Here is a 15279-nt window from a genome sequence, read left to right on the forward strand (position 1 = left end):
AAATGACTTGTATTTTTTTGTACAAAATATGAACTTTAAAAGATATAACTTGAATTAGTATATATCTCTTTTGTATATGTGCATCTGTATATTGACAGGCTTGTCTTTGAAACACAGTATAGTAAATTGAAAATGTCTGATATCAATATAATCCTTTTCCCCCTGTCTTAGTCTGCTATAGTTGCTGCCATAACAAGGTACACCTGAATGGGTGGCTTTAACAACAGGAATTTATTTTCTCATGGTTCTGGAGATCGTATTAATGTTCCAAGATCAAAGGACCCTTAGGGTTGGTTTCTGGTAATGCCGCTCTTCCTGGCTTGTAGACTTCCGGCTGCATCCTCATGTGACCTTTCTTCTGTATGTACGTGGAGAGTGAGAGATCTAGTGTCTCTTCCTCTTCTTATATGAACACCAGTCCTATAAAATTAGGTTCCCACCTTTATGATCTCTTTTAACCCAATTATTGGCTGGGATGGATGGTGCAGTGCCTGCCATAGCAAACTCTGCTAAGTCGCTTCAGTCTTGTCCAACTCCTTGTGACCCCATGGACTGTAGCCCACCAGGCTCATCTGTCCACGGAATTTTCCAAGAATACTGGAGTGGGTTGCCATTTCCTACTCCAGGGGATCTTCCCGACCCAGAAATCGAACCTGCGTCTCCTGTGGCTCCTGTATTGCAGGCAGATTCTTGACCACTGAGCCACCCAGGAAGCCCAACCCAATTGTTAATGCCTCCTTAAAGGTCCTATCTTCATATATAGTCTCATTGGGAATTAGGGTTTCAATGTGGGAATTTGAGGAAGATACAACTCATCCATAACACTCCCTAAAACTTAACTGCAGAGTGATACATTCATTTCTGCAGGGAAGTGATACACGTTTTTTTTTAACATGAATGCAGAGTAATTATCAAATAAATGATACGTACACACACCATTGGAAAAAAAGTGGCCATAAAATTACAAAGCAGAGCAAATTATGAAATCGTTGCCCAGACATCAGCTGGAGCCCCTTTGCTTCTTAAAATTGAAAGATACTTCTTTTGAATCCCTATTCCACCCTTGTAGGAAAATACAGTGCTCCCCTAAGATTTGTCTGAACCCCCAGGAGATATCCATTTTCATTGTCATTCAGTCCTCAGTATCCAGACTGGGGAGTGTTTCTTCTCTACTCTGACAGGCCTGCTCTTTGATTTTATCCTATGTACAAGCTAATACATTAGCCCATTGCCATTTCATGGACACTGACAGATGACATGAGATTCCTGAGTTAGAGACCAAGCACTTTATTACTTACAGCATGGCAGGCAGCGCGAGCATGTTTACACCAGTTCCCGTTGTGCTTCCCCATGAAGGCTCACGAGGGCCATGGGAAGGGGTCCAAACGGAAGCCTGCACATTCAGTAGGCTGCATTATGAGAGAGGAAAAGTGAGTTTGGTGACCTGCTGTTTTACAGCAAGAAGTCAGCCCACCCGTTCTTTGTCCTGGAGAGTGAGATCACCTCGCCCTCAAGGCTTCTCACTACAAACACAACCCAGGCAGACCTCAGTCTGGACTTTGCATTACTGGCAGACCCACTGTATTGAGTTGAACGGTAGTCCCCCCAAAGATATTTCTACATCCCAATCTTCCAAATCTGTGACTATTACCTTATTTAGACGGAGAGGCTTTGAACCTGAGGCTTTGATGATTGCTGTGTGGAAGTTGTTGGTAGAAATGTGAACATCAAAGCCACTTGCAGTGAGGGCTCAGAAGGAAATGAGGAATGTGTGGTTGGAAACTGGAGGAAAGGTGACCCTGGTTTTATAGTGGCAGAAAGTTTGGTCTGATTGTGTCCTACTGGTGTGTGGGAAGTTTTCAAGCAATGAACTTATACATTTAGCTGAGGAGATTTCTGAGCAAACTGTTGAAGGGGCAGCCTGCCTTTTTCCCTTGTTGAATGTAGTGAAGTGCAAGAGAAAAGATAAATTGAGGAAGAAAGTATTAAACAAAGAAGAACGGCGCTGGATTTCCCTGGTGGTCCAGTGGTTAAGAATCCACCAGCCAATGTTGGAGACACGGGTTCGATCCCTGTTCAGGAAGATTCCACATGCAGCAGGGCAACCAAGCCTGTGAGCCACAATTCCTGAGACTGTGTGCCTCAGCTACTGAAGCCTGTGCACCCTAGAGCCCGTGCTCCTCAAGAGAAGGCACCACCGTGAGAAGGCCGCACACTGCAGCTAGAGAGTAGCCCCTGCTCGCTGCAACTAGAGAAAGCCCAGCAATGAAGACCCAGCACAGCCAAAAATAAATTAATTAATCGATTTTAAAAAAGATCAGTACTTAATGATTTAAGAAATTCTCAACCTGTCCATAGTTGTTTTAAAAAGCAAACATTAGGAGACTGATTGTTAGGAGAGTGTGCTCTGAAGAGAAGGCCAAGGGTGTGGTTGGAAAGCGTTTTGCTGAATGGACTCGGTGTGGGATTCCTGGATCCTCTCAACCATCTCACAGAGGCCAGGAAGTGAGAGAGGTATCCAGGAAAGGTCTGTGGAGAGCCCTCTTGTCTAATGGCACCGATCCCCATGACATACACAAGAGGCCTACAAGGTTTATAGAAATGTGGTCTCAGCAGAAATGCTACTCTTGGACTGAAGGGGAAAGAGAAGCAGAGGCTAGTAGAGCTATGGCAGGCCCAGAGGGTGGAGCCTTGAGCAGTAGAGGGTTATTTTCAGACCTTAAAACCTAATAGAATTTGACCTGCTATGTTAAACTTTCTTGGTACCATTGACTCCTTTATTCCTTTGAATCTCTCCCTTTAAATGGAAAGTTCTATCACAGATTACACCATCCTTTTTCAGAAGCAGAGAACTTGTTTTTGAGGTTAGTAGATCCCCAGATCGGGAGAAATCTGCCCTAAGATAGATCATACCTGGAGTTTCACCCATCCCTGATCTAGATGAAAGAGTTTCTCCTGGACTCTTCAGCCCAGTTCTCCTGGGAACCTGGAGAACTGTCCTCAAAGAGAGGTTCTCTATATCTTGGTGACAGCTGCCCCTTTCTGCTGTCCTTGCAATGCTCAGCTCACTGCCCTGTTTCCCTGCTTCTGCCAATACCTCTGCAGCTTCTGAGGTCCAGTCCTCACCAGGCAGAGGGTAGAGGTGTGCTCCATGTCCTTGGAGCAGTGACACCCTGGGCTGGCACTTGAACAGAGATGCAGGCCTTGGAGTTCCTGTAGATGAGTAATGTGGATTTTATTTTTTATTGAGATATAATTGACATATAATATTAGCTTCAAGTGTACAGTGCAGTGATTTTTTAAAAAATTTTTTACTGGAGTACATTTGACTTACAGTGTTGTGTTTCTTTGTTACAGCAAAGTAAATCAGTTATACAAATACATATATTCTTTTTCAGGTTCTTTTTCATATAGGTTATTACAGAATATTGAGTAGAGTTCCCTGTGCTATACGGTGAGTCCTTATTAGGTATCTGTTTTATATACAGGAGTATGTATATTTGGTGCTTCCCAGGTAGCACCAGTGGTAAAGAACCTGCCTGCCAATGCAGGAGATGCAGGTTCGATCCCTGGAGGTAGGGCATGGCAACCCACTCCAGTACTCTTGCCTGGAAGTCCCATGTTCAGAGAAGCCTGGTGGGCTATAGTCCTTAGGGTTACAAAAAGTCAGACACAACTGAAGCAGCTTAGCGCAGCACAGCACAGCACAGTGCGTATAAATTAATCCCAATCTCCTAATTTATCACTCCCCCCCCCCACATTTTCCCTTTGGTAACTGTAAGTTTGATTTTGAGATCTGTGGGTTGTTTTCTGTTTTGTAAATAAGTTTATTTGTATCATTTTTATTAAATTCCATATATAAGTAATATCATATGATATTTGCCTTTCTCTGTCAGACTTACTTCACTTAGTATGATAATCTCTAGGTCCATCCATATAGCTACAAATGGCAGTTATTTTATTCTTTTTATGGCTGAGTAATATTCCATTGTATATACGTATCACATTTTCTTTATTCATTCATCTGTCAGTGGATGTTTAGGTTGTTTCCATGTCTTGGAAATTGTAAATAGTACTGCAGTGAGCATCGGAGTGCGTGTATCATTTTGAATTATGATTTTCTCAGGGATATATGCCCAGAAATGGGATCATTGGGTTATATGATAGTTATGGTAGTTCTAATTTTAGTTTTCTCAAGAACCTCCGTACTGTTCTCTATAGTGGTTGTACCAATTTACGTTCCCACCAACAGTCTAGGAGGGTCTCCTTTCTTCCACATCCTCTCCAGATTATTGTTTGTGGATTTTTTGATGATGGCCATTCTGATTGGTAAGAGGCAGTACCTCATTGTAATTTTGATTTTCATTTCTCTAATAATTAGTGATGTTTAGCATCTTTTCATATGTTTTTTGACTATCTTCTTTGGAAGATATGTCTTCTTTGGAGAAATGTCTATTTAGATCTTTCCATTTTTTGACTGAGTTGTTTTCAACACAGTGATTTGATACATGTATATTTGCCAAATGGTTGCCACAGTATGTCTAGTTAACATCTATTGTTCTTGTTGTTCTTTAGTCACTAAGTCATGTTCAACTCTTTGCAACGCCATGGACTGTAGCCCGCCAGGCTCCTCTGTCCATGGGATTTTCCAAGCAAGAGTACTGGAGTGGGTTGCCATTTCCTCCTCCAGGGGATCTTCCTGACCCAGGGACTGAACCCACATCTCTTGAATTGCAGGTGGATTCTTTACTGCTGGTCCACCAGGGAAGCTCTCTTATCACATGTAATTATATATATTTTTTCTTGTGATGATAACTTTTAAGGTCTATTCCCTTATAAATTTTCAAATACACAATACAGTATTATTAACTATAGTCACCAAGCTGTACCTTACATCCCCTTGACTTATTTTATATCTGAAAGAGTTCTTATATTTTTGTTAACTATGTAACAGATGTATTTCCTCCCCTCAAATATCAGCATGCATCTGTGGAATGGGCCAGAATGCCTTAAGAGAGCCCTAATTTAAAATACTCCTCTCTGTCAAATTCTACCTCTTGTGTTTGGTCTTAATTCTGTTAACATGAATTTTTCCCTTTATCTCTCTGGATCTTTTTGCAAATGAATATCTTCCATGAAAAGCCAGCCCCACCTGCCCTTCAACATATATTTGTAATTTTTGCAATAGCTACACAAATTACTCTCCTTCTACTGCAAATGTTTGTCATTAAGCTCTGACAATGATATGGATGTCAAGACACTTCCCCCCAAAATTTTGTTGCAAGTATAAAATGACATGTTTTGTTTAATACATTTATTTCTTCCCTTGTTTTCATAAGATTTTGTTCTTTCAGAGCCTCACTACATTTTGAGAACGAAACTGGGTTAACTACATCTCATCTGTAATCTTATAATTTAAAATCAGTTTTCAACATAAAGTGGTAGAATGAACTCCATATTTGCTGAAACTAATTCTTAAATTATTAAAGTTTCCCAGAAATCTATTTCAGAGATGAGCAGGAACTCTCTAGACAGGAGGTGCTATAAAATTTTTAAATGAGTAGAAGAAAAAAGAAGTTTGCATTAATCAATGTGTGCTTAACTATCTGGTTTGCCTGTGGATATTAAAATGACAACAAGCCAGGTTATAATCAAGAATGAAAGACCCCCTTTAATTGTGAACAGAGAGGAAATTAGTTAACCATCCAGGACCATGCATTGCTTAATTTTGCAATAATGTTGGGTGAGATTCACTGAATACTTAGGCTTGGTTACTGTCAACAAATACACAGCAAGGTCACCTTGGATAAGTACTTTCTGCATTCACAAGCATACACATGAGGACAGGAGGGAAGAGTTACACTCTGGGTAATGACATGACCTTGAAACTCACTATATCTACTATAGACCTGGAATGTATAAATTAATAATCTGTGACTTGCTGGACCACTTTTTCACCATCCCCATTGTCTTTTCTTTCATGTCTCCATAGTACTCAGCATGATGTTCCCTAGGCCTGGAATGACCTTGGTCTTCCTCATTGTGTAGTGAATTCCAGCTCATCCTCTAAGGTCCATATAAATTGCCACCTCTTCTATGAATGAAGCCTTCAAACTTAGATTTATCCTCTTCTTAACTCTTGGGTCAAGATTATTTGTAGCTTTCTGAAATTTAATACTTATCCCATGATAATATAATTTTTTATTTCTTATTCCAATTACAAGAATGGAAGCTCAATGACAGCAGAGATCTTGTCTGTTTGGTTCATTGCTTCTGTTGCTAGGTCAGTTCAGTCATTAAGTCATGTCCAACTCTTTGTGACCCCAGGGAGTGCAGCACCCCAGGCCTCCCTGTCCATCACCAACTCCTGGAGTTTACTCAAACTCATGTCTCACCGACTCATTGAGTCAGTGATGCCATCCAACCATCTCATCCTCTGTTATCCCCTTCTCCTCCCGCCTTCAATCTTTCCCAGCATCAGGGTCTTTTCAAATGAGTCAATTCTTCACATCAGGTGGCCAAAGTATTGGAGTTTCAGCTTCAACATCAGTCCTTCCAATGAACATCCAGGACCCATCTCCTTTAGAATGGACTGGTTGGATCTCCTTGCAGTCCAAGGGACTCTCAAGAGCCTCCTCCAACACCACAGTTCAAAAGCATCAATTCTTCAGTGCTAAACTTTCTTTATAGTCCAACTCTCACATCCATATGTGACTACTGGAAAAACCATAGCCTTGACTAGGCGGACCTTTGTTGACAAAGTAACATATCTGCTTTTTAATATGCTGTCTAGGTTGGTCATAACTTTTCTTCCAAGGAGCAAGCGTCTTTTAATTTCATGGCTGCAGTCACTATCGGTAGTGATTTTGAAGCCCAAGAAAATAAAGTCTGTCACTGTTTTCATTGTTTCTCCATCTATTTGCCATGAAGTGATGGGACCAGATGCCATGATCTTCATTTTCTGAATGCTGAGTTTTAAGCCAACTTTTTTACTCTTCTCTTTCACTTTCATCAAGAGGCTCTTTAGTTCTTCTTCACTTTCTGCTGTAAAGGTGGTGTTACCTGCATATCTGAGGTTATTGCTATTTCTCCCGGCAATCTTGATTCCAGCTTGTGCTTCATCCAGCCCAGCATTTTGCATGATGTACTCTGCACATAAGTTAAAAAGCTTCTGTCCCCAGGACTTAGGAAAATGCCTAGCACAAAGGAATTGGAGAAATATTTTTGAATGATTCATTTTTTAGTATATGGGCATGTTTAGGGTGTAAGGAAAGAGGATGAACCAAGTAGGTTGTCATTTTCCATATGATTCAGTTATGACAGACATAGGAACACATTACTATAAGCAGTGGGATTGTAAAGAGGAAATAGACATTGAATTAGAATATTTACATAAATTTGTAAAAGCTAATTAGCTATCATAGGCTAAGTGTGAAATGGTGACATAGTGAGTTATAAATATATATTTGAAAAAATAAATATAGAGAACAGAGAGACTTAATCAAAAGGGGAGGCTCTTCAGGGAGGGACTGATGTATCAGATAAGAAGAGATTTAGGATCAGTGGGATGAAGGCGTTGTGATGGAGCAGATCATGTTTTGTGAGAAAAATGAGCAGACTATTTACGAATAGAAATTCTGGACTATAAGGTTGACATGATGAGCCAGACCAAGACGCAGATCTCAGCCACCAACTGAGTGACACTGAGGAAGAAAAACGTCTAACCTCTAATAATCCCTAGTTTTTGCTGTTTCAGTGCTGTTGTGGGGATCAAATGAATCAAGATGATTTTGACATAGGCAGGCCAACATAAGCGTTAAGAAATAGTAGGCTACAAATTGGAATATACATTATGGTTTAAATATTGGAAAAAATACTAGAAGGAAATAGTAAATCCAAATTACCTGTACTTTCATTAGAATGATATGATTATGAATTATCTTTCTTCTCTTAATTTTGCCTATATTCCATATCATCATCAAATAACATATATTCATTGAAAATTTACTTCATACAACAAATATTATCCTAGGTGCTGAGAAAATAAGAGTGAATAAAAGAAATAAGATCTGGACTCTTAAGTTGCTTAGGTTTTAGTAGGCAGAGACAAAACAATGCAGATACACAAGATTGTTTCGGATGATAAGTGCTGTGATAGCATAATGATCGAGGAGGATGTATACTGGTAGATGAGTCGGGGGTGGTCTCTACAAGGATAGCAGAGACCTATTTGAGCAAAGATCTAACTGATGGATAGAGGGCAGGATAAATACTGAGTTGAGAAGAGTGTTGTAGGCAGTGGGTCAGGATGCTTCAAAGGCTCTAAGCAGAGTGAACTGGATGTGTTCAAGGGACAGAAGGAGAGCCACTGTGGCTGGAATGCAGTGAGCGGAGAGGGTGGTGGAAAGTGAAAGTCACCACATACATAGGGGCCAGATCATGAAGGACTTTTGAAACTGTGATAAGGAAATTAGATTTTATTCTCAGACATTGGGGTATTTTAAGCAGAAACATGATATGATTTATATTTTTAACTAATATTTTATATATGTGTGTAAGATAATCACAATGGTGTGATCACTCACCTAGAGCCAGACATCCTGGAATGGGAAGTCAAGTGGGCCTTAGGAAGCATCACTACAAACAAAGCTAGTGGAGGTGACGGAATTCCAGTTGAGCTATTTCAAATCCTAAAAGATGATGCTATAAAAGTGCTGCACTCAATATGCCAGCAAATTTGGAAAACTCAGCAGTGGTCACGGGACTGGAAAAGGTCAGTTTTCATTCCAATTGCAAAGAAAGGCAATGCCAAAGAATGCTCAAACTACTGCACAATTGCACTCATCTCACACACTAGCAAAGTAATGCTCAAAGTTCTCCAAGCCAAGCTTCAGCAATACGTGAACCATGAACTTCCAGATGTTCAAGCTGGATTTAGAAAAAAGCAGAGGAACCAGAGATCAAATTGCCAACATCTGCTGGATCATCGAAAAAGCAAGAGATTCCAGAAAAACATCTATTTTTGCTTTATTGACCATGTGAAAGCCTTTGACTGTGTGGATCACAATAAACTGTGGAAAATTCTGAAAGAGATGGGAATACCAGACCACCTGACCTGCCTGTTGAGAAATCTGTATGCAGGTCAGGAAGCAACAGTTAGAACTGGACATGGAACAACAGACTGGTTCCAAATAGGAAAAGGAGTACGTCAAGGCTGTCTATTGTCACCCTGCTTATTTAACTTATATGCAGAGAACATCATGAGAAATGCTGAGCTGGATGAAGCACAAGCTGGAATCAAGATTGCCAGGAGAAATATCAATAACCTCAGATATGCAGATGACACCACCCTTATGGCAGAAAGTGAAAAAGAACTAAAGAGCCTCTTGATGAAAGTGAAAGAAGAGAGTGAAAAAGTTGGCTTAAAACTCAGCATTCAGAAAATGAAGATCATGGCATCCGGTCCCATCACTTCATGGCAATAGATGGGGAAACAGTGGAAACAGTGTCGGGCTTTATTTGTTTTGGGCTCCAAAATCACTGCAGATGGTAACTAGAGCATGAAATTAAAAGATATTTACTCCTTGGAAGGAAAGTTGTGACCAACCTAGACAGCATATTAAAAAGCAGAGACATTACTTTGTCAACAAAGGTCCGCCTAGTCAAGGCTATGGTTTTTCCAGTAGTCATGTATGGATGTGCGAGTTGGACTATAAAGAAGGCTTGGCTCTGAAGAATTGATGCTTTTGAACTGTGGTGTTAGAGAAGACTCTTGAGAGTCCCTTGGACTGCAAGGAGATCCAACCAGTCCATCCTAAAGGAGATCAGTCCTGGGTGTTCGTTGGAAGGACTGATATTGAAGCTGAAACTCCAATACTTTGGCCACCTGATGCGAAGAGCTGACTCATTGGAAAAGACCCTGATGCTGGCAAAGATTGAGGGCAGGTGGAGAAGGGGACGACAGAGGATGAGATGGTTGGATGGCATCACCCACTCAATGGACATGGGTTTGGGTGGACTCTGGGAGTTGGTGATGGACAGATTGGCCTGGCACGCTGTAATCCATGGGGGTGCAAAAAGTCAGATACGACTAGTGACAAAACTGAACTGAACTGATACATGTGTATGTATGTACGTATACACATAGTATATATAGTATATATATAAGTGTATATGCCCACACACACACACACACACACACACACACACATATATATATATAAAATTTAACTTGTAGGTGATAAAATGGAAGCTATTATGATTTCATGTCATGACATGATTTGCCAATGTCTAATTAATGGGGGGAAAATGAGGTCATTTCATTTCATTGGTAACGTATTTAAATAGAATTTACTAAGTTCTGTACTATGGGGCAAAGTTAAACTCTTGATTGGAAACACCAGAATTCTGAATGTCAGTTCTGGTTCTCTGCTTCCAATACTGTGTTATTTTCACTTGCATTTAATTTCCTGAAAAGGATAAAGGCGTGGTGCATTTGAAAAAATGATATTAAGGAGAAAATTTGCAAATGTAAAGCTGTGTAGTGTTTGCTATAGAGTATTTGAAAATTATTTGTCCTTCTCTTCCTGGCAGCACATTATTTCTTAAAAAAAAAAAAAAGCCAATAATGAGCTGAGCACTCTTGAATGAACACATCTATGGTGGAGTGATTTTGGCATGTGAAGAGGAATGTCAACTACTTTCAGTCCCCAAAGCTTCATCACCAACCTCATTATTCCTTTGGAGCACATTTCAGAATCTGCTCCCAATGTACAAGGGCATAACAGGAGAGCCAGCCCTTTTCCTCCATCTTTTCAATGCCTGAAACAATAATGCACTTTCAGTGTTGCCCAGAAAGTGGGGTATTCCTTTGTGAAGACACATAGTTATGGAACTTTGATGTCAGTTTTGAAGAACTCTCATTGCCTTCAGTGTCTGCAAAGATAACTACTGATCTCAAACAGCTTGAAGCCTGTTCCCATTTCTGTGCACTAAGTCGCTTCAGTCATGTCTGACTCTTTGCGACCCCATGGACTGTAGCCCACCAGGCTCCTCTGTCCATGGGGATTCTCCAGGCAAGAATACTGGAGTGGGTTGCCATTTCCTTCTCCAGGGGATCTTCCCAACCCAGGAATCGAACCCGCGTCTCTTATGTTTCTCGCACTGGCAGCCGGGTTCTTTACCACTAGCGCCACCTGGGAAACCGCATCCCATTTCTATAGAGAATATTAATGTCCACACTACCTTCTTTCTCCAGGATGTGTCAGAGAGGGTGGTCTTCATCAACCCGACTCTTTCCCCTTTTTTCTTTCCATCAAAAACAAGGTTTTTCAAAAAGATCTATCCAGGTTTTATCCTATCAGGGCCTTTGTTGTTTTTGAAAATGAATATTGTTTCTCGAGTATTCATAAAGACACATCAAAAAGCAAAACCACTTCTGCAGTTCCTGCTGGAATAAAACATATGACCCCTTTCCCTACATTTTCTTCCTCACAAGTGATCCCTTCTGAAAGAAATGAAACAATTTTCAAGCAGCTGTGTTTTTTTTAAACCTCCTTTGATGTAGTCAGCAATGCTTTTCCAACAGACATTTCATACAGAGTTCATGTTAGGATCTTCAGGAGAAATAGAAGATAACCTTCTGACCCTGCCTTTGGGTGGCTTAGAGTCTTCTTGCATTAGGAAGGACAAATAGAACCAGAGTTACTTAAGATTCCCTAAAGGTAATATGTGGTTTAAGAGTTCAAGCTCTTCAGATAGCTTATCCTGGCCTTCCCTTATCCCTTTCTACCTGAGACACACGTATTTCCAACAACTTCAGAAATTTCTGCAAAGCAAGTATAATAATAGCAATCATATTCCAGAGTTTCTATGACGCCAAATGAAATAGTGAGTCATGCAAATAAAGTACTTAGCATGCTGCCAGGGCCTCAGATTAATACTTAAAACTTTTGGTAAACATTGATGGAGAATAATTATTATTTCAATCAGTTTTTTTTTTAAGTGGCCTTTGAGAATTATATTACAACCTTATATTCAGAAAATGTAAATATGGACTGTTTTCATTTTTCTTTAATAGGCATTTTAAACTGTTGTGTGGCATACAACGTTGGTCTCCCAAAAGCAAAGATATTTTCTGGTCCTTCAAGTGAACAATTTGGCTATGCAGTGCAGCAGTTTATAAATCCAAAAGGCAACTGGTAAGAACATTCTTTCTGTTTTCAGTAAAATCATTAAATAAATTTAATATTTGACTACAATTGCTTGTTCAGATTGATGCATGAAAATGTTATTAATTGGTAGCCCTCAAACATCCTTAAATGAAGAATTTTTCTTTCAGACTTGGTAAATCTCAGATTGGTAACTAATGGGATGACTTACAAGTACTTTTTTAAAAAAACCTAGATAGAAAGTTTTCTCTAAATATTCCATTGTGAAATCATAATACCAGATTTTGATCATTTGATGATAGATAAACAGACAGGTAGGTAGATGGATAGATTTATCTTCCTTTCTTACTCCATAAACTGGTATCCATTAGGTTTTATAAGTGTTCGACTAGCTAACGCTACCTCTGGACCATTTCTAGATGGTAGAATTGTTCCCTACATTTTCTCCTTCAGCAAAGCTTTGTCACTTGGCTTCATTTTAGGTCAGCATTCCCTACTCCAGGTGGCTAAGGGTCCTCACAAGCATTCATGCTCCCTGTTGCAGCAGAAAACTCCAGGGAGATCCTGGCTCATTTAGAGCTCTTTCTGATGATTAACTGGGCAGTTATTAGTTTATCAGATAAGGGCTATAATTTATACCCCTTTTCCTTCATGAGCTTACGTCTGGTGCTCTAAAAAAATGGAATTCAAACAAACATTCAGGATCCCAATGATTCACATTTTGTTGTGTGCCTGTCTGTATGATAGGGAAACAAAATGAAATGATACTCAAGAGGGTAGCATGTCTCCGAAGGTGTCACAGAAGAGGTGAATCGTGAGCTGGGTCTTAAGAGTGGAGGTGAACTGGCAGGAGAAGAGTATTAACTCGTTCCTGCTTCAGAGCTTTGGTCACTGCTTTTCTCCTGGAAGGGGCTGTCTTCCCAAGATTTTGGCTCTTATCTCTCAGTTTCAGCTCAAATGCCTCCTTTTCAAAGAGACCTTTCAGAACCTACCTGTCTGAATTAGCACTTCACAACTGCTCCCAGTTGTCTCTAGCCTTTTATTTTCTGAATAGCGGTTATTACTATCTGAAATTATCTTTATGTGTTTCTACGCCCAGGACCCAGCTTCTGCTCTGTCTCTGAGTGTAGGCACATTGCTTTGGGCACTGGTGTGTGCTCAGAACCCAGAGTGGCAGCTGATCTTGAGTAGAGGGTCAGTAATTATTTTCTTGATTACTGAATGAAAGTCGTAGTTCCAACTGGTTCACTGGAGGAAGTTACAAAGTGATCTCTTATAGACCGACTGACATAGAAGCTGAACAAGACCTTCAGATGAGTTCTGATGGTCCACTTCGTAAGCATGGCCTTGCTGAGGACAACCTGGCATTAAACTTGAGGTGATTCTTTTTAAGTTACAGTTTTTCTGGGACAGAGAAAGAGCCACCATCAGCAATAGATACTATTAGAGATGTCAAGGATTGCTGGCAGCTCAGCCACTGGCCACATTGTGGGTTGGAAGTTACCCAAAGGGACAAAGTTGACAGGAATCTAGCAGGCAGAGTGCTGGCCAAGTGAGCCCTGTCTCCTTTCTCTCTCCAAGATTCCGTTTAAGTACATAAACTATTGCTAGAAGACAGACGCGTTACAGGGAGCTCTGCTCAATACTATGTAATAACCTAAATGGGAAAAGAATTTGAAAAAGAATAGATGTATGCATATGTATAAATGAATCACTTTGCTGTACATCTGAAACTAACACAACATGGCTAACCAACTCTGCTCCAATATAAAATAAAAATGTTTAAAAAGACAAATGTATTAATTTGTGGTGAGAATCTGGTGCTGAGAGGGTTATTTCAAGACTCAAGGACACCAGACATTTCTAAATCCTGCCTTGACCTTCTCATGACATTACTGTAAGATACATAAACACAGAGCTTTCTGTTAAAATGTATGGTGAGGCTTATCAAGGACTTCTTCCCTCAAGCCTAGTACAACCACCAGCTGGAATGTACATACCCCACCCCCAGGAAGCAAAGAAGGGAGGTCTTACCTGAGGGCTGCACCCTGTGGGGGTGTGAAGCAGGAAGGAAAGAGAATATAAGCTGGCCTAACATGCTAGCCTAGGTCACTCCCTGACGTGGCCTCGTAACATCCAAGTCACGGATGTGATCTTCTAATGCACCACAGGCTGGATGCTATATGAGGTGCAGACAGTACAAAGCATAGACCTTGACTTAAAGGCATGTGGAATAGAGTCGGAGAAGGCAATGGCACCCTACTCCAGTACTCTTGAGGAAGATGGATGTGCAGATCAGGCAGCCATGAATAATGCCAGAGGCTAAGTGCCAACCCCCGTAGTTAACAGCATTTGTGTTCCTCCAGTGTCACATGCTATATTAACTTACTGTTGGGAGCTCATTTTCTCTTCCCAAGACCTGGGACACTAGAGGGACAGGGTTCCCTCCTGACTTCTCTCACTAGTTGCCGCTGCCCAGGTTCCTTGCTCAGGGGCAGGGCTGGGGCAGGATCCAGGTGTGAGTGGGTTTTCTCACTCCATTGCCGAGGTTGCCGAGGTTAGGACAAGCAGCTTTCATGACTCTTGGGATCAAGGAAAATACTATGAAACTTGGAATCCAGAATGGCCTATTTGTTTTGACAGTTGGCACAGTGCCCCTTCCCACTCCTAATTTATGACAGTCGCACAGACATTATGGGAGTAGCAGATGTGGGAAAGACTGTTTTAACGTTAACTTTCCTTCTGATATTAATCAAGTTAACTTTGGGCACAGAAAGTGATATTACTGTGAATTCCTTTAATAAACTATGAGTCTTTCCCCCTTAGACTTTGTATGTGTAATACACACACACACTCACACACATCTCTCTCTCTGCTTTTACTCCCTTACTGTAAAAAGGGAGTAAAAAAATAAAGCTGCTGTTCTGGTAGTTTTCGCCTCAGCTCACTTTGACTTTCTTTACAATCTGTCTTGTTGAACCCTGACTCCATCTCTCAGCCCTTTCCTGCCTTCTGAAAACTCACTTAAAGCTCTAGCCTGAGTTTTCTTAAGTCACACTCTGCTATTTTCAAAGTACAAACTTGATCTGTTCCACGTGCCCCATGTTCC

The 15279-nt window shown here is 40.6% G+C and overlaps 1 protein-coding gene across 2 annotated transcripts in view; it reads left to right on the forward strand.

Moving 5' to 3' along the window:
- Positions 1 to 15279, forward strand: part of ITGA2 (integrin subunit alpha 2) — a 108851-nt gene that overhangs the window by 19927 nt on the left and 73645 nt on the right. Inside the window, exon 2 of one of the 2 annotated variants that reach the window (XM_081517743.1) lies at positions 12080 to 12200. The exons of the other annotated variant lie outside the window; for it this stretch is intronic. Within the exon in view, the coding sequence (XP_081373869.1) occupies positions 12080 to 12200 (121 nt within the window). The remainder of the gene's footprint in view (positions 1 to 12079; positions 12201 to 15279) is intronic. 2 annotated transcript variants of the gene reach the window in all.

Source organism: Giraffa tippelskirchi, chromosome 8, assembly GCF_054371585.1.
Source record: "Giraffa tippelskirchi isolate mGirTip1 chromosome 8, T2T-mGirTip1v1.2.pri, whole genome shotgun sequence".
Taxonomy (NCBI): Eukaryota; Metazoa; Chordata; class Mammalia; order Artiodactyla; family Giraffidae; genus Giraffa; species Giraffa tippelskirchi.